The sequence below is a fragment of the Acartia tonsa genome, chromosome 8, assembly GCF_053477335.1.
Source record: "Acartia tonsa isolate MP-2025a chromosome 8, ASM5347733v1, whole genome shotgun sequence".
NCBI lineage: Eukaryota > Metazoa > Arthropoda > Copepoda > Calanoida > Acartiidae > Acartia > Acartia tonsa.
This window is the reverse complement of record NC_137267.1, coordinates 8,090,161-8,110,550: the sequence shown is the minus strand read 5'-3', so window position 1 is coordinate 8,110,550 and position 20,390 is coordinate 8,090,161. Positions and strand designations below refer to the sequence as shown.

At 34.3% G+C, this 20,390-nt stretch overlaps 1 protein-coding gene across 1 annotated transcript in view; it reads right to left on the bottom strand.

Annotated features, from left to right (window-relative positions):
- Positions 1-237: 237 nt before the first annotated feature.
- The window catches only part of LOC145325654 (uncharacterized), a 56,666-nt gene continuing 36,513 nt past the window's right edge, over positions 238-20,390 (bottom strand). The window contains exons 9-12 of the mRNA XM_080168609.1: positions 7,065-7,148; positions 6,512-6,733; positions 5,978-6,088; positions 238-315 (exon numbers count right to left, since the gene is read on the bottom strand). Of these exons, the coding sequence (XP_080024735.1) occupies positions 238-315; positions 5,978-6,088; positions 6,512-6,733; positions 7,065-7,148 (495 nt within the window). The remainder of the gene's footprint in view (positions 316-5,977; positions 6,089-6,511; positions 6,734-7,064; positions 7,149-20,390) is intronic.

Here is a 20,390-nt window from a genome sequence, read left to right as displayed (position 1 = left end):
AATCCCCCCCCCCTTCTTTTTTTGAACAAGTATTATGCCCGGTAAATTTACTTTAAAATTTCTAAGCCACCCTTATAGTGATCATTGCATCAGTCCGATTCAAGATACCTCGCTTTTAGCTTGAGAAATGACTGAAACACCACCCTTTTTAGGTTTTTTAATGAGCAAAAATTTTGAAAAATTTTCTAAGATATTAAAGATATATATGAAATCGGACTTTGATTATAAAACTATGTATTATACTTGCCTTTCTTTTTCAGCAGATAGCATTGACTTGATCAAATTCAGATAGTCCAAAGCTTCGTATTCGTCCATCTATAACAAAACAAGGATGACATCCATAAGTAGCGAAGCTCAAATATTATGAATGGATATCGGGAAAATTTAATATACAGCAGTGTCATACAATAATTATTAAAATTGATAAAATAGGTAAATCAAAAAGCCTTTAAAATCACTCAATCTTTTAATTACAAAAACTTAAAAATCTAGGAATCAATCTAGCACCACAATTAATAGACAAATCTTAATAGCGTTACGGACGGACTGATTAACGGACGGGCGGACGGACGGACGGACTGATAGACAATTGAAATAGCTAATCTATAAAGTCGGTCTGCATTTTGGTGGTAGGTCTCTAATGTAGAGGTGGTTATTAAGAATTATAGAGGGAGAATTGTTAACCTTGTGCATCCCTCATATTGGGCAATTGAAAATCAAACAATTGTGTCGCTTATATTAACACAGACAAGTAGCAGAAAATAATTTAGAAGCAGACGAAGAAAGGGAGGTAGTTGTCTGTATATACATCTATAATACTATAGATCTGTTGGCGTAGAACCCCCATCCACCCGCTTGTTTTAAATAATTGGAGGGGGGGGGGGGAAGTAGCTTTTCTTTTTTGTTAATTACTTTATGACATGTTAGGATAGGTTATATCGAGTACTTAGTAGTTCTGAAGGGTTAGGACACAGCAGGTAAAGGCCCAGCAGGGTTAAATACCCATGCAAGGGTTATGCATAGGCAAAAAACTAACAAAATTTAAAACAATTAAATGCCATGTCAAAGAGGGAGGGGAAATTGGACTTTTAATTTTTCTGTTTGTTAAGAATACAATCTCTATAATACAAAGTAGAATGTTGTCTGTCCGTCCCTTAAGATCTCAGTATCCACTGAACCGATCGAATTCTTCTATTCAGGGTATATACCTATTGGTCCTGTGGTGGTTTTAAGCTATATTCCTGGGGGGTGAGACACCCCCAACCCCCCAAAAAATGAAAATTCCCCCCTCCCCAAAAAAAATTGTTTTTAGGCAGTTACTTCACCATTATAAACTTCACTTTATAAACATAAATATATGGTTTGATCATATCCTGATTAGTTGGTTTAAACAACAGTTAATACTAATTTAAATCTGAAATGATAACGTACATCAGTTTATTGTTCATTGTCTTATCCCTTAAGACCCCTGCATTTGTTGTTCAACTGCTTAGGTGAGGTCAGTTGAATTTGAATTGCCGAATGTGTACAAAGTTTACTCTGTGTTTCCTCATCCTATCTCAATATTTACTATTAGCTATAAAAGTTTAAACTTCCCCCCCAAAAAATTGGAAAAATTTAAATTTTGAATGTTTAATGTATAAATCGTCTATTCATTCAATTTTTTAAAGTTTGAAGTTTTGTAGCTAGTATTAAATATTGAGATAGGATGAGGAAACACCGAGAAGAATGTGGTCACATTCGGCAATTTAAATTCAACTGACCTTAGGTGAGTCTAGACACACGATAAAGTGATTTGAAACGGAGCTTTATATGTATAATAACAGGGATCTAAAGGGATAAGACGATGGCCGATAAATTAAAGCATATCCCTAATTATGATACACAAAACTACCCCTTCTGTAGATTACAATTAGTGGTTGAAACATTTGGACACTCAATTAAATGAACCAATTAATCAAAAGTTTCTAAAGTTGTTAAACCAAAAAATAAGAAAACATTTTTATAAAACTAATAAAAAAAAGAAAACATTTTTATAAAACTAAAAAAAAAAGAAAACATTTTTATAAAACTATGGGGACTAGAGCAATGTCCCCTTCCACCCTGGTATAATCCACACAAATTGAAACATTAAAGACCTGTCAGTTTTACCTTTTATTTAGTGTTCCATCAAAACATCTAAACATATATTCTCAAAATATTGACAAAAAATCAATGCAGCCTACAAATTAAACAAATTGAGCCAAAGCACTGTGGGGCAAGTCAATAAAAATATAGGAAACTATTCTTAGGCTTATTTTAGGGTTAAATTATTATTTTTTAAAACCTAAAAACATCTGAGCTCCTGTATTAGTCACTTTTTTCTACAAATTGAAGAAAAAAGCTGTAAAGTATTTTTTGTCTATAAATGAAGGTTTAAATCAAATATTTTTTTTTCTTCAAATTCTTTTTTAATGTAATACGTTTTAGAAAACCTTAAAAATTATTATTTAAATAGATTTTTTATAACATATTTTTCCATTGTTAGCAGATATTGGGGAATCTTATTCTAGCCAGCAGTAAGTATCACTGGTGTAATATCAAATCAAGCATATATCGAATGTCCTCATCACAGCTTATCATTGCCATTGGATTTTCCTATTATTTTTTGTTGCAAAAATGCCAAAATACCATTTTTTTCTACCAATATAAAAGGAATTACATTTACACTTTTTTATTCTAGATCTCTGGAGATCAATTTAGCACCATTGTTTTTCTTAATTTGTTTTCTCTGTAATTTGTAAATTCATTAGTTTTAAATTAAAACAAGGATGACACCATCCATAAGTAGCAAAGCTAGAAAAATATGGATGAACATCTGAAAAAAAGTGTCATAAAAAGTGTAGATATCGAGCTAGCACCCCAACCATTTTGCAAAGCTCCATGAAATTTGATAGAAGTAGGCAGAATTGGGACTTACTCAATCCCTGAAAATTTCAGCCGTCTTTCTTGAATAGGAGTTGAGTATTTCATGAAAACTCAAAAATCCAGGAATCGATCTAGCACCCCAAGCAATTGACGAATCTTAACAAAATTTAGTGAATATATGAACTTATTTAAACCCTGAAAATTTCAGGCGTATATCTTAAAAAGAAGCCGAGAAAATCACGTTTTCCCCAAAACAGTTTCAGACGTACAAACGGACATTTCAAATTATAGAGTAGCTTTACTTCTAAAAACAAGGGAATTTACGTTCAATAGATAGACGGTTTAAAATGTATGCGATTCTTGGTTCGTTATATCCCATTTAATACACATCAACACAGCTAAGTGGTTCTTTTAGGACGTCGATGTTAAAACATTCCATTACTAACAGACAGACAGACGGACAGACACAAGGACGTAAAAGCTTTTTTTTTTGGGGGGGGGGGGGTAGACAAAATCTCAATAGGGGAGAATAAGTGGGGAGGTATAAGGAATTAATACTAAAAACCTGATTCTAATATTGACATATTGTTATTGTCTGTTGATAAAATTGCAGAATAAAGTGAACTGTGCAGAGGGCAAAAATACCGATCTCTCCCATCCCCCTCCTTTATCCCCTTACCTTCTACTAGATAAACGGCCCGACCAATAAATGCGAGGGGATAATGCAACCTAAATTAACGACAATTTTTCTCCTGTCATAATATCCAAGTATATTCTACATCCATAGTAAAACGTGAATTTCTAATATTTTCATTATTCTCTCATCCTTTTCTTGTTTCATTAAACATTCATTTCTTTTTTCTCATCTGTTAGGAAAACAAGTTTTCATACAGAATCTAGTTGTGCAATCACACCCGAAAAACTTGAAAACTGTCAAATAGTTAAAAATTAATAAAATCGTGGCAGTTATGTCTGTAGCAAGCCAGGGATCTAAAGGGATACACAATGGCGGATAAATTGATGTGTATCTCCCATGATGATACCCTAAATTACCCCTTTTGTACATTAAAATTAGTGGTTGAAACGTTTGGACACTCAGCTTAATTTATTAACCAATCAAATTCATTAGTCTTCAAAGTTATTATTTCACCGAATAAGAAATCGTTAATACAAAACGTTGGGGACCAGCGTAATACAACCCAATGTCTCCTCCCTCACTGTCAACTACCTGTCTCAAGTGGCGGAAACCCTTTTTTCGTCTGCTAGCCAATTTATTTTTGTAAAGACTCAGCTGTGTTTATATTTCCGGTGCTATTAGCTGACTTCAAAGACTTAATACAAAATCGAGACAGGGTCTCCGCCCTGTGGGCAAAGTCACATTTAGATCATGCCCCCTCTATTCCTTTACTTTAATGGTACTCTCTGTCTGTCTGTCTGCCTGTCTGTCTGTCTGTCTGTCTGTCTGTCTGTCTCTCTCTCTCTCTCTCTCCTCCATTTTCCATTAAATTTGTTTAAAAAACAAGACATTTTGCGAAAGTAATATAACACTCAAAATGTCATTTCTCCTCTTATCTTTATTCATGATGAAACATACTTTCTGTGCAGGGATCTAAAGGAATAAGACAATGGCCGATGAATTTATATACATCCCCAATGATGTTACACATAATTACCCCTTCTGTAGACTGAATTAAAATATAGCTGTAGGACGTCTAATGGGGGGTTAAAGGGGTGATTTCCCCCTTCCAAAAGGAATTTTGAATTTTACCCTCCCCCCCTCCCCAAGTGAAAAATTTTAATCCTTTAAAAAAACGTTTCGGACATTTGTCATTTTGGTGTAGCTTTGGGACTAAAAGAAAATTTTCATTTTATTCATTCATTTTGAACTTTAGGAAGTTTTAAATTATTAAATTGAGTAAAACTCATCAATTATGGATATTGGTTTTAAACAGGGCTCGACAGCCGCACACCAGCTGCGTGCTAGCCATTGTGGTAATGATGACGAATTTTTATGTCATCAGTACTGCAGTTACTCCTTTTATTGCTTTCTAATTTAAGTCTTGTGTTTTATGTCATAGAGTGTGGACCTCGTCCTGCTGGGATTTGACACAGAGACTACTGTTGCTGATATTTGTTGTGGATCAAGTATGAGTGGTTATCAGACTTTATTTTATTGTATTTTATATTAATCCTATTTATCCATATTTACTCTCATATTATTAATTGTCATTATAAATAAACTTGAAGTAATTTGTAACATTTGTTTGTTGATTGGATGCGACACCATAATGAAAACGTCATATTAAAAATTCAAAATTCACATTGATGTCTAAACTTGTTCCTAAATGGAAATCCATCTTTTCAGAAGTTTAGTTTTGGCACACAAGCGGTTATAAATTTAAGTCATATGTGTGGCTGAGGCGCGGCTGCCGAGCCCTTGTTAAATCATGAATGCATAGAACTATTCAAGTTAATAAATGTACAGTTCAATAAGACAAGATTAGTTGTTATGAAAACTTCTGCAATGAGAATAGAATAATCAAACTGTTACTTCATTTATTTATTTTAATCTCTGATATCTACAAAAAAAATTGAGAATCAGATAAAAAAGGTAAAGCAAATTTTTCCGTTAAAGATTTCATCATTGTCATAGATTAATTTTGAAAAATATTGAAAGATTTAATTGGTTTAAAACTACTTTACAAAAAGCTTATAAAAAAAATTAAAAATCGGAGCTGAGAGGGGTAAAACAAAACTTTCAAGGTAGTTTTAAGCCATAAACGACACAAAAGAATATTTTTATGTTTTAAAACTAAATCTTACAAGCTTTCCTCACCAAATAGTGTTAATATTTTTTTTTGGGAGGTCATTTTTTAATGTGTGTGTGTAGGGAGGGGGGGGGGGGTTAGTCTTTGGTTAGGTTCGGGCCCCCTCAGCTTTAAACCACCGCAGGAATACAACCTGAGATGCCCAACCCCATCGGTTCAGTTATTATCGAAATCTTAAGCTTCAGAAAAACAGACAGGCGTATGGGCAGACATCGTTCTACTTTGTATTATAGATGATCTACCTGGCCCTCCAGAATTAGTTGCTGGAAATAGTTGGCCACCCCCTCCTCGTCTCCTGTGGACAGGATGTATCTTGTTAACTCCTCAGCTGTTGATACTTTGTCCTCTTCAACCTGAAGAACATCAAGTCAATTAAACATTCAGAAATTGAGCTCCCTTTCAAACATCAGAGGTGTGTAGGGGGTGTATCCACCCATCTGGCAAAGTCCATCCCCTACCCCCCCCCCCTAAAACAGTTAAGGTGGGTGCCAGGGTAAAAATTCTCACCCTTCAAAATTTTAGGAGGGTGGGGGGGGAAAAAGGTGTGAAACAAATTTTGTTCAAGTGGGTTTTAAAAATCTTAAGGGGATCTCGAAATTTTCAGGTGCGCTTCGCGCAACCCCCTAACAAAATCCTGTGCATGCCATTGCTTTTAAATAATACTCTTTTGTTCAATATTTACAATCTATCTATGGCTTTAGCTAGATCCAATTATAATTTTCCTTCTTTTATAACAGTATAACCATACAAGAATGATACAAAAACAAAATCCTCACCTGATTACGTTTCTGAATCTCATTGGCTGCCTCAAACTGAAGAGCTTTCTCATTGGCCAGGGGCATGTAGTTGTACAAAGACTCAAGCTCATTGGCTGGTGCGAACTGGTGAGCTCTAATGCTATTGGCCGCTCCGAACAATGGGGCTGGCTCCTGATTGGCTGCGTTAAACTGCGCCGGGCTCAGGTTGGCTGGATTGTATTGGGCTGAGTTGTCATTGGCCTGAATATGTTAAATTTTCACAGCAGCTGTATGGCCAGGCAGGTGACATTGATGGCAAAGAATAGGAAATATTTTAGGGGGACAAAGTGTATAAAAGAATCTGCCATGTGACGTCATAAAAATGAGGGATTATTCATCTCTTTTTTAGGGGTTTTCTTTCCCACTTCTTCTCTCACCTCCCTCATTTTCATGACGTCACACGGCTTATTTTTGAGGCACTTTGTCTTCCTACAAATATTTTCTTGCCTTGAGCTATTTAAAAAATACATTTAGAACTTCCTGACAAATGTTATTCAATCAAAGGTTTAGTTTGGCCAACTATTTGTAATACCTGATCAAATTGGAAGGTTTTTCCGTTCTTGTTAAAAATCTTCTTGTGGATATTTTCGTTGGGGATGTCCAATTCAGTCAGTTCCTGAAAAACATACAAATTTGATAATAGTTATTTCTCGCATCGTATTATAAACGGCTTTCCGCTTTCGGCACCTCGGGGCTAAAAAAACTGGTTTTAATCTTATGATTGTAAATTTCTATATTCGTAGAATGCTGGATATAATACGATGCTTGACATAGTTTTTTAGTATGGATGAGAACCGGTTCCTATCCACCGGATTCGAATGAATACGAGAAAATGAAATCAAATTAACTTTGCTTATGTTAATACAAAGTTATGTGAATATGATGATAAACCTACAATCAATTAACCTAAAAGAATATTATAAAGTAGCTTTCTTTCTAAAACTGAAAAAGGAAGACATGTTCATAAAACAAAGTAATATTTTTTTTCGTATTCATTCGAAACCTAAAACCAATTAATATTCAGTGGATTAGAACCAGTTCTATAATTCATACGAAAAAATTATACAGTTTTCTACGAATATAAAAAATCATAGATTAAATCCATTTTTTTTAACCCATGCCTATCTCGTGGCTTAAAAAACTGGTTTTAATCTTGTAATTCTAAATTTTATATCTGCGGAAAGCTGTTTATAATACGATGCGAGAAATAACTATTAAAATATGTACAACAAGGGGGTGAATTTTTGTTTTTAACTTTTTAAAAACTTTTCATGAGTGCTGCCGTAATGCTGTGTGAGTATAACAAAGCAGTTACCTAAAAGGATAAGACAATGGACGATAAAATGATGTACAGCCCCAATGATGATACACAAAATTACCCCTTCTGTAAATTACAATTCGTTGTTAAAACTTTGGGACGCCAAGTTAATGAACAAACCATTAGATTTTTTTAATAGTCCCAAAATTTTTTGAGCCAACGAATAAAGAAGAGTTCCTATAAATCTTTGGGAATTTTCTTAAAAAACAGCCCAATGAACGAATGGAATACCTAATTATAGGACAGCCGTAGTACCAAAAAAGCTTTTTTTTATTTCATGAAGGAAACTATATGATAAAAAAAGTATAAAAAGTTTGCTACCCTCCCAGAATATCTATTCTGTGCGCATTTTCAAACAAGGATGACAATATTCATAGAAGCAAGGCGTCAAGGTAGACAATCTGGTATACAAATATAAACAACAAAAAAGAGCTGCTTGTAATAGTTCTCGGAATCATCATTAAAAAAATAGGATAAAATAAATCAAATAAAAATTGCGTGTCAAAATAGGCAAAGAAATCTACAAGTTTTAAATGAGTGAACAGACTTTCTAGTAAAAATATAGAGTTGCTACGCTCTTAAGATTTCTTATTGCGACAGACAGGCATCCCCGGACCCCAGGCTAGGACGATTCTAACAATCCGAAATTATGATTATATTTATATTATCATATGGAATAGTTATTTCTCGTATCGTATTATAAACGGCTTTCCGCGGATATAGAATGTACAATTATAAGATTAAAACTAGTTTTTTTTAGACCCGAGGTGCCGCACCGGCTAAAAAAACTAGTTTTAATCTTATGATTGTACATTTCTATATTCGTAGAAAACTGGATATAATACAATGCTAGACATAGGTTTTTTGTATGGATGAGAACCGGTTCCTATCCACCGGATTCGAATGAATACGAGAAAGAATTTTTCCCTTCCCTAGTTTGGCTTCGAAACCGATTAATATCTTCTAGATTACAACAGGTTCTCGGCTATGTTGAAAAATCATTTAAAGCATTGCATTGTGTTACAATTTACCACGAATATTACAATAAAACATAAAATTAAAACAAATTTTGTAAGACTAGGCCTTCGGCCCCTCGGGGATAAAAAAACTGGTTTTAATCGTTTTAATATCCGCGGAAAGCTGTCTATAATACGAGGCGATAAATAACTTTTCTATATTGATGAACGAACAGAGAGTATTTACTAAAAGCCGAGCTTCAAATAAAGCTTAACTCTGTATGAGAAAAAACTGCAACTTTTATACACGTTAAAAGAATTTTAACTATCCCAGGAATAAAGAGTTGTAGATTCAAACAGAGTATAAATAAATTGTAAAAACGAATTTTTAGTAGGTATTGTAAGCGGGACAAAGTGTCTCAATAAACAAGCCATGTGACGTCAAAAAAATGAGGGATTATCCATATCTTTTATACGGGTTTTCTTTCCCACTTCTCCCTGATTTTTATGACGTCACCTGGCTGATTTTTATGAATATTTTGCGGAATTTACGTTGCTAATGCCGCTAATCAACAGCCTGGGGATGGGAATAAAATATATATAATTTTTATGATTTAATTTCATATCTCGCGATAAAAAAGATTGGATTACGTTACAATTCATGATTTTTTATTATGTCTCACAACTGGTTTTAGTCCAGCGGAAATAAAACTAGTCATTAAGAAAGAATACAGAAATTAAAAATCCTAATTCCATTTTCCCTAGGTTTTATACTATGCATTGAGTAGATAGATCTATTTTAAACATTGTTTTCAGTTTAATACATTTTTCCTGTTTAAGTAGTAAAAATAGTACGTCCAGTACAAATTGTATTTAGAAGCAAAGTTACTCTATGTTTTGAATGTATGTACGTCCTTCTGTATGTCTATAGACGTCCAAGGGGGGGGGTAATGGGGCGATTACCCCCCCCCCCAAACGATTTTGGGGGTGCCTATGGCACCCCCAAAATTTTTTTCATTTTATCCCCCCCCCATTTAAAATTTACCCCTACCATTTAGGAGGGGGTATTTACCCCCCCCAAACAATTTGGGGGGGGTAAATACCCCCCCCCCCCAAAATAAAAAAAACTCATATAAAAAAAAATTTTGCGCGCTTCGCGCGCATTTTTAATACTATATATTCAGTAAAATTAAATATTTAGTACATTTTGGGGGGGGTAAACTAAATTTACCCCTGCCAACAGATTTCATGGGGGGTGTTTATCCCCCCAAGCAAATTTTACCCCCGGGGTAAAAATTTTGGGGGGGGGGTAAAAAAAATTTGCGGCGCGCTTCGCGAGCCATTTTACCCCCCCCCCCCCCAAAAAAAAAAAGAATTACCCCCCCCAAAAAAATTGTTTACCCCCCCCCCCCAAAAAAAAAAAGCTTGGACGCCCCTGTGTATGTCCGTCTGATTTTCTCAGATCCTATAAAAGTTAGACGACTGAAACTTCTTGTCAACATTCCCAAAATTATAGAATACTAGTGACAAAGCGGCCTTAGGCCGCCTTAGGGTCCGAGTTATTAGAAAAAAAACAGAGGGACATTTCAAATTATAGAGTAGCTTCTCTACTAAAAAATATTTTAGCAGAAAATCTTACATAACTTTATATGTCTGTCTGGTACACAATCAGAATTATGATTTACTTTAAAATAAAAATAGAAAGCAAATTTGTCTGTGAAGATTTCGCTGACTAAAAAGCATCATATATTCAATTATCTTTGTCAGTCAGTCCGTCCATTATGCTAAAGTTTTAGTAAATAGATTTTATGGTTTTAGAGATGTATGTTTAAAGTTTACTGTATATATTTCTATTGAAATATAATATTTTAACCACATTGTCTATCTTATTAGATTTTTATTAAGTTCACTAAGTTTATGGATGTTATCATATGTTTCTTTGTACTCTAATTGAAATGTCTGTCTGTCAGTAAGAAACCGTAAAGGAGTAATTGTGAATTTCTCTTCAGTTATTAAAGATAAATGACTGGAATTAAAAAAAAACATCCCCATACTGATGAACATCCAGTATATAACTTACTTTGTCCGTCCGTCTGTTGGAAAGCTTTGATATGCATCTACTATCAAAGATTTTGTATAAATCTATTGTAAACCTTTCCATGTTTTTTAGCTTTACTAAAGACTTATAAATAATGTTATCCTTTTAAGCTTTAAAATTTCTTAGAAATTCTTATCCTTATCCTATCAAGAGTAAAGGCACATCAAGTGTAAACCTTGGTGGGTTAGGGCCCCTTGCAAGAATTAGGCTTATGGTAAAAGCCTATCCCTTCTAATTTACAATCCTATTATATAAAGTAGTAAGCGTTTTTTGTCTGTCCCAAAGGATCTCGCTAACCACTGAACCGATATTGTTCTCCTTTACAGTGAAGCTTCTTATAGGTCCTGGGAAGGTTTTAAACTATTTTTGGGGAGGGTGTCTTCACCCCCCCCCCCCACAAAAAAAATAATCTTTTTTTTACTTAAATTTAAAATGAGACGAGGTCGACTTTTCCCCCTCCTACCTTAAGTGCCACTAGAGGCTTCTAGGGGCGTAGCCGCTAGTCTTTATAATAAAGTAACAGGATATACATTCTACATGTGTCTGTGTGTACTAAGGGATCTCACTGACCACTGAAACGATATGGTTCTCCTTTACATTGTAGCTTCTCATAGGAACTGGTAAGGTTTATAACTATTTTGGGGGAGAGTACCACAACCGCCCTAGGAGAAATCACCCCTAGAAAATAATAAACCCCTCTCAAAATTTTTTTTTACTTTTTCTTTAAAAAACTGTACTTGAAAGAGGTGGTTTGACTCCCCCCTAACCCAAGGGTCCCTGGATGCCTCTAGGGGCATAGCCGCTGCTAGTTTATCTATAATACAAAGTCTATAATACAAAGTAGAACGATGTCTGTCTGTTTGTAGCAAAGGATCTTGCTAACCGCTCAACCGATCGGGTTCTCCTTTACAGGCTCCTCATAGGTCCCGGGAAGGTTTATATCTATTTTCTTGGGGGGTGGGACACCCCAAACTCCCCAAAAAAATGTAAAATACCCCCCCCCCAAAAAAAAAATATTTTTTTTTCTTTTTAAAACTAAAATTAAAATAGTGGGGTCAACTTCCCCCCCCCCAAAAAAAAAAAAAAATACGAAAAATTGGTTTGATTAAACCTCTTGGGGCGAAGCCGCTAGTTTATAAAATATGGAAGTGTATTTTCAATGCTTGATATGTACTCGATATGGGAAAGCACCCTAAACATCACTTGCTTAATTATTATTAAATATATTTTTTACACGAAGCACCTCTATAATTAGAAATGTCCGTCTGAGGGTAAAACATAATTCTTCATCTGCTATTAAAGATAGACGGCTTTAATTATAAATTAAAAATGTATTTTTCCACTTTATATGCCGTCGGTCTGTCAGTATAGCTTTTAGTATTTCCAGGGAAGACTTTATTATCGTATCTTATCTTCTATTCAAGTTTTGTATGATTTACAACATACAACAATAAATAACTAATAAAAATATTTTTATTTGTAAATACATTGTCAATTTGATTTCAATGTCTCATTCTTAATATCTAATCTACTTAACTGATTGGGTTCTCTATTTTATATAAACTTAACATCGGTCCCGTGATGGTTTTAGGCTATTTAATTTTTAGATTTAAGTCTTGGGATAGGTTTAAGCTTTTTTTCTAGTCCGTAGATGATAAAGGGGCAAACGCTAATAATATATAAAGTTTTTTTGTCTGAAGGTTAAAATCTCAATAACTACTAAAGCAATTGGGTTCTCAGTTTTAGGTAAGCTTCAAATAGGTCCCATGGGGGCATTAGGTTATTTCATTTTTAAATGGTTTTAAGCTATTTTTTCTAGCCTGTTTCTGCCCCTTTAATTACAGAGCCCCTGGATGCTAGGTATGCAGCCGCTAGGTATGCATTTTTTTATTCAGAATTCATCATCATTGCCTTTTAGTTCTCGGCAGAACGTAGGCCATGCACAATGGTTCTCCAATCTTCCTTTGTTTGGGCACGTTTTGAGGCAGTGCTGAAAGATGGAATTTTCTTATCTTTCAGTTCACTTAAGAGTTCCCTCCTCCAAGTTGTTTTTGGTCTACCTGGTTTCCTCTTTCCTATGTGGGGGTTCCAAGTCAAGGCTTGATTGGTTATATCATCATGCCCTTTCCTTAGAGTGTGCCCCAACCATCTCCATTTTCTCTGTTTTATTGTCAGTTTAATGTCTGACATATCACTGCGCTCTAGAAGCTCAGCATTTGTGATCTTATTTGGCCAAAAGATCTTGTGGATTCTCCTGAGACATTTATTGACATATGTCTGTAGCTTGGAGACCACTGCTGTGTTTAGAAACCAAGTTTCAGCCCCATACAGCAAAACAGAGAGAACATTTGACTTGAACAGTCTTAACTTAGTCTTTATGGAGATGTTGTTGGAATTCCAAATTTTGTTCAGGCTGGCAAAGGCTGTCCTAGATTTGTTAATTCTAGCTTTAACATCTGTTAAAGTGCCTCCAGCTTCATCAATTTTACTTCCAAGATACTCAAAACAATCTACATCCTCAAGAATTTGGTCTCCAATAGTAATTGGTTCTTGGGAATTTGCATTTAATCTGAGTATTTTGGTTTTAGGAACATTTATTTCTAGTCCAATTTTCTTGGAGGTTTCAGCTATCCTGTTAGTCCTTCTTTGCATTTGACTTCTATTGCTTGTTAACAAAGCAATATCATCAGCAAAGTCCAGATCTCCTAAATATTTGGGATTGCCAAATAGCTCCCAGCGAATGCCATCATTACTTTCACAGTTCTTCATGATCCAGTCAATGGCAAGGAGGAAAAGGAAGGGAGAAAGAAGGCATCCTTGTCTGACGCCTGTTACAATCTCAAAAAAGGTTGATAGTTTACCTTTATACATTACATTTCCACCTCCTTTATGATAGATAGCTTTAATGATATTGATTATCTTTTCTGGAATGCCATAGTGTCGGCAGATTTTCCAGAGAGATCTTCTGTCTAAAGAATCAAATGCTTTTTTGTAGTCAATGAAGTTTACAAAAAGCTCAGAGTTCCATTCCTTGGATTGCTCTATGATGATTCTTAGAGAGGTTATCTGATCAATAGTGGAACGGTTTGGTCTAAATCCAGCCTGATTAGGTCTTAGCTTTTCATTAACCTTCTTCTTTATTCTATTAAGAAGAATCTTACTAAGGATACGGCCAGGTACTGAAAGGAGCATTATCCCTCTGTAGTTTCCACATTGGGTCAAGTCTCCTTTTTTGGCTAGTATTGAGATATGTCCATTCTTCCAGTCCTCTGGGCATAACTCATCATTCCATATCTTTGTGATCAAAGGTAGGAATGCCTCAGCAGACGTATCTAGGTCTGCTTTTATGACCTCAGCTGGGATGTTATCAGGTCCAGCGGCCTTGTTATTTTTCAAACTTTTAATGGCCTCCTTGATTTCTAATAGATTTGGCGCTCGACAGTCAATGTCAAGTGCATCTGAGGGTGGAATCTCAGTTTCTTCCTCTGGAACTGGAAGATTCAGCAGTTCAGTGAAGTGCTCTGCCCATCTATTTAGAATATCTTCATCAGTTTTAAGGAGTGAACCATCCTTGTCCCTGATATGTGATCCTGATTTGTGTACTTTACCTGCAATGCTCTTAGTAATCTCATAGACATCTTTCATTCTATTTTGATTAGCAGCATTTTCTGCTTGCATAGCAAGGTTTTCCAAGTGTTCTTTTTTGTCAATTCTGACACTTCTTTGGATTTCCCTGCTAAGCATCTTATACAGGTCTTTATCTTCTGGAGAGTTTCTAGAGAGTGTCTTTTGTCTTACCTCTCTTCTTTGATCCATGAGATCAATGGATCTTTGAGTGATCCACGGCTTTTGGTTAGCCTTTTTGAAACCTAATTTTTCTTGGCTAGTATCATTATAAACTTTTTTAATACCTTGCCAAATATCTTCAACTCCATCATCCTCTTGAAGAGTCAACAACTCAAATCTGTTCTTTAGAGTGAGCTTAAACTCTTGTAGCTTTTCAGAGTTTTGAAGGGTTGTTAAGTTATATTTTTTCCTGGGGTTAGGCTTTGTGTCCTGCTTTTTAAATCTAAGCCGAACTTTAGAAGATAGAAGATAATGGTCTGAATTAACATCAGGTCCTCTTTCAACCCTGACATCAAGGAGAGACCCTTTAAAACGTCTAGATATACAGATGTGGTCTATCTGATTAAAGGTTCTTTGATCTGGTGATCTCAGATTTATTCAGAATTAGAAGTATTGATTTTGTTAAAATTTCCCTGACAATTCTATGCCCGTTTTTCTTTGGGGGGGGGGGGGAGTGGCCGGGGGGTCACTGTATATTCACAGGGGAAATATTAGAAAATAAATATAAATATATTAACTTGCACATAAAGATTACTTCAAGTTCAACTATTTACGTTAGAATTTCTGTCTGGCTGATTTCAGTTATTTATTTTATAATAAAAGCCTTTGATACTATGAACGTAATAACATTCTGCCTTAGCGTTTTCTTTTTTTTAAAACCTCTCTCTCACACTTGCTTTTTCTTCCATTTTTCTTTTGATTTCTTTATTTGATCTTCAGATACGTATTTATAATAATGCTTTTTTCATTCTTTCAAAAATGAAATTTGAATTAAGGAATTTATTTTCCAATATATATTTTTTTATATAACCGTCACGAAAGGGTTAAAATGTTTTTAATTTTTGTTTGTAAATCTGAACACATTAAAAGTGGCGCTAGAATCAATTTGTTTTAAAACTAAGTTTTCTTAAATTTACTATATTATGAATTTAAATTTTCTGTTTTAAGAATAGTAATTAAATACTTCAACATTATGTAAATAGCAACATGAAATAAAAAAGATGAATTTATTCTTAATAAAGTAAAATATTGGGTCTTATCGTTCTGGGCAATGAGAGTTTATTATGGATTATTGGAGCACTATGAGTTTTAAACATTTATCCCTTGGAAGACTTGAGCTCATATATAGACATTTATTTCCTATATAGATCTGTCATGGATCTTGATGCAATAAAGCAGGCTGTTTTGTAAATGTTAAAAATTGGAAGATTTCATTAAATAAAAGTAATCGCAAATATACTTAGTAAATAAGATAATATATAAACTGTTTAAGTATCTTGGGTCGAAAAAGGTCCGTTTTGAAAGCATTTTTGAAAAATTTATGGCCAAATACTTGTGATGTTATGATCGAACATATAAAAAAACTTACAGACTTTACAAGTAGTTGTATGTTGTGTCAAGTGGCTAATCAATGCAATGATTTGTTCAACTTTATGTAAATTTGTTTTCCACAGGTGGGGCAAAAAAAGGAATAAAATTTTATTTTTCTAGCTGAATTTTTATTTTTAATACACTTCGTTAAAAAAAAAAAACTATTATTCATTTTTACCAAAAATGTGTTTTTTCTATTTCTATTCACATATAATGATTCCTATAATGATTTATACTTGAAAACCACTTCTTATACAAGGGGCCATCAAAAAGGGCAACAAGGATGACAACATCCATAGATGTTTTAATAGTCAGTTAAGATTTATAACGATGGAAATACTGGTATTAGAGTAAAACACTAGAGGGAGAAAGGGTTAAATAACTGTATCTCCCAATCGCATCAACCTTGTGCAACCTTTCTATTGGGTCATTGAAAATCAACCAATGGCATCGCTTATATTACACAGCGAAGTAGCAAAAAATAATTTAGAAGCAGACGAAAAGGGTCTTTGAAAAAGGAAGGGAGGTAGTTGTTTGTATATACATCTATACTATAGATCTGTTTTATTGGTAAGAAGTTTTTGCCTTCTATTTCAAATAACAGCCGAAAAACATTTTCCCTATAGTGTTACAAACTGACTGAGGGACTAACGGACGGACAGACTGTGTGAATTATAGAATAGATTCCCTTATAAAAATACGAGCATTTATTTCAGGGCTCGGCAGGCAGCCACAAAAAAATTTAGTAGTATCAGCCAGTATAAATTAGAACAAGTAGCACGGTACTCCAGGGATCTAAAGGGATAAGACAATAGCCGATAAATTGACGTACATTTCCAATGTTAATACACAAAATTAAAACTTTTGTAGATTACACTTAGTGGTTGAAACGTTTGGACACTCAACTTTATGAACCAACCAATCAAAATTCAATAAAATCCTCAAAGTTATAAAGTCAGAGAATAAGAAACCGTAAAACTTTGTGGGCCAGTGTAATAAACAGCCCAATGTCCCCTCCCTCCCTCCCCGATCAGCCAGTCTACCTATATTTATTTATCCAAACATTGTAATAAGAAAAAAATTTTCTTCAAATATACGTTCTGGCAAAAAAAAACACTTAAAATTCATAAATATTTATGTGACTTTTCAAGTTGTTCAAAACAACTTTATTTTCTAGATGTTTTGAGTTTAACTCAATTTTGAGAAAATAACTAAAGCCCAGCAATAATTATTAACTTGTTTTAATTTCTATTTTTACCTCATTTTGTAATTAAGCTAGACGTCTTTAATCTTTGTTGTAACATACAATGAGCAACTACTCTATAAGTTAACTTTTTATACTTGATTTAAACCTATATTGATTTATGCAGCTACTATCCTAGATACTAGCAGGTACGCCCCTAGAGGCCTGTAGTAGCACGTAAAATGTAATTATGTTAAGATCAGCTGTTTACTAAAATTATTTGAGGTCCGCTAGGCGGCGCTAGCTAAATTTAATTGTTTTTAGTAATTTTTCTTGGGAGGGTAGTGGTATCCTCCACTAAAATAGCTATAAACCTGCCCAGGATCTATGAGAAGCTACATTATAAAGAAGAACCATATCGGTTCAGCGGTTAGCGAGATCCTGTTACTTTATTATAAGGATTGCAATACTAAGCAAAGATCCTCAACTTATTTTGTCCGTTTATCTTTGGATTTATTTTTCTAGTTAGTTTTAAAATGGACTAAAACAGCCTAATGTACTTTAAAATTAGCAACAAGGATGACAACATCCATAAACGTGAAGCACTGAAACGGTAGGACAAACGGCCATTAGCACTTGTATAGTGTCAGAACTGAATTATCAAAATATAAAAGTATAAGAGTCGAGGCAAAATGGACGTACTTACATTTTTAGGACTTGATAATAGAGTTGCTTTGCTTATGATATTGTACTTTGTTGTCCCAGAAATTAATATACCAAAAATCAGATCAATCAGATGATTAGATCACATAAAAAAATTTGTTGTTAAACAAGAAGAAAAATCAACATGTTTAAAATGAACGTGCGGATATTCTAGAAATGATTATAGAGTTGCTACGCTTTCTAAATCGTACCTAACTACTACAGGAATCACCATGCAAAGTTTGAAATCGATAGGACAATTCTAACATGCCTACATTAACGAAAAAAAGCTATCTGTCTCGGACGGACCCTAATTATAGAAAAGCTCCACTTTTTAAAATCGTGTATATTTGATGTACTATTGTAGGAATATACATTATCTTTTTATTTCCTACAAGTATAATTATATTTTCCTATAAACTAATCATCTCCTTATCACGAAATTAGATATATAACAAGAATGACAACCCCCATATGTAGCGGAGCACAAAACAATCTTGGAATGGACAAACGGACAAAGTGGGTTATAGAGCAGATGCTCAGTTTTCATAACAAAGAAAAGAAAGGGAGAATATGCAAAGGCTTAAAGAAAATCACGAAACCTTGAAAAAATAAGCATTCTTAAGCATGATAGACAGACAAAACAATATACAGGCTAGATGCGCATATATCAGAGGATTCTTTCATAAAAATTTCAGCAGTATATCTTAAATAGCAAGCGAAAAAAATAGCATAGCTTTTTCGGACTGACATTGTAGCTTCGCCGCGCTACTAAAAAAAATTAGTAACATTAAAATGATGACGTTTACATTATTCTAAATATTATAATGAGTTTATAATTACTTGGATCTTTCACCAGATTATTATGTACACTAATAAAGTGAAACCTGTAGCTGGCTAAAATAACAACCCCCTCCCCCCTCCTCTCCTTCTAGCCAATCCCCTCCCCTCCCACTTAATATACGAACGAACCAAGGGATAAGACAATGAATGATAAATTGATTTATTTCCCCAATTATGATAGACAAGATAACCCCTAATAAAGATTAAAATTATTGGTTGAAACATTTGGACAACCAGCAGGGGCATCATCTAAATTTCATTTTTTACGGAGGGGTCGTTCTTGATAGACATTTTGAGAAAACGGACCAGTACCCTTAAAAATTTATACAGAGCTGGATCTTTAAATCATTTTAGTGGTGAGCCGGATCGGGGTGCGCCAGAGGTGGTCAGGAGGTGGGCCAAAGGTGAGCCACAGCCACGGCTAAAAAACATTGATCTTTAAAAGATTTTTGGCGCATGTTGCCATATTGCTGGCAACACTCAATAAAATATCGTTCTGCGCCGGTACAACTTTATAACTTATGCCAGGTCAGTACGGTATTTTATATAAAACAATATGTCAATATATGATTTATTTTTAAAAATAATTATAAAAATGTTTTCATGAAAAAAAAATTAATTAAAGAAATACGGCTCACCCTGATCCGGCGCAGTGGCTACACCAAACGAGTGTAACTGGTGCGCCAGTGGTGCGCCACTTGGTGGGCCGGATTGCCAATGCCATTTTGATTTAAAGATTGAAATAAGGTGCACCAATCTGGACCACCTCTGGCGCACCCTGATCTGGCCCACCACTAAATGATTTAAAGATCCAGCTCAGATTTAATGGATAATGGCCGACATATTTTAAAATGCATGATAATCACATAATATTTATATGATTTTCCTTATTAAAAAAATATTTGAATTTCAACATCTAACATTAAATTCAATCAAATTTAAGAGTGGAAATCTTTTTCAAAATTTGATTAAGCTAGAAATTAATATGTATTATGATACGCCAACTTTTTTTAAAAAAAATTAATTCCTTTTTTCTACAACTTAAAATGGATTTTTAAAGATTTTAATATTTTTTCAAGTTTGTGGTAATTCCATTACGATTTAATTATTTGGTCTAGGATGTAATGGGATAAGACATTGGCCGATAAATTGATGTATATTCCCAATGTTAATACACTAAATAACCCAATACGTAGATTACATTTAGCAGTTGCAAAAACATTTGGACACTCAACTTAATAAACCAACCAATTAAAATCCATTAAAAGTCCCCAAAATTGTTAGGCCAACGAACAAGAAAATGTTATTATACTACTGTGGGGACTAGTGTAATAAACAGACCAAGTGTCTCCTCTCTCTCTCTCTGAGATTTAAAAATCGCCCCCGCCCCCGCAAAAAATTGAAATATTAAATTAATCCGTCTAATTTTAATCTGTTGAAACATATTTGGTTAAGTGCTCTACATCATGGAGTAAGGGAGGGGACAATGGGCAATTAATCCAATTTTAGAGTTTTCGCTGAAAGGCCATGAAATCCAGATT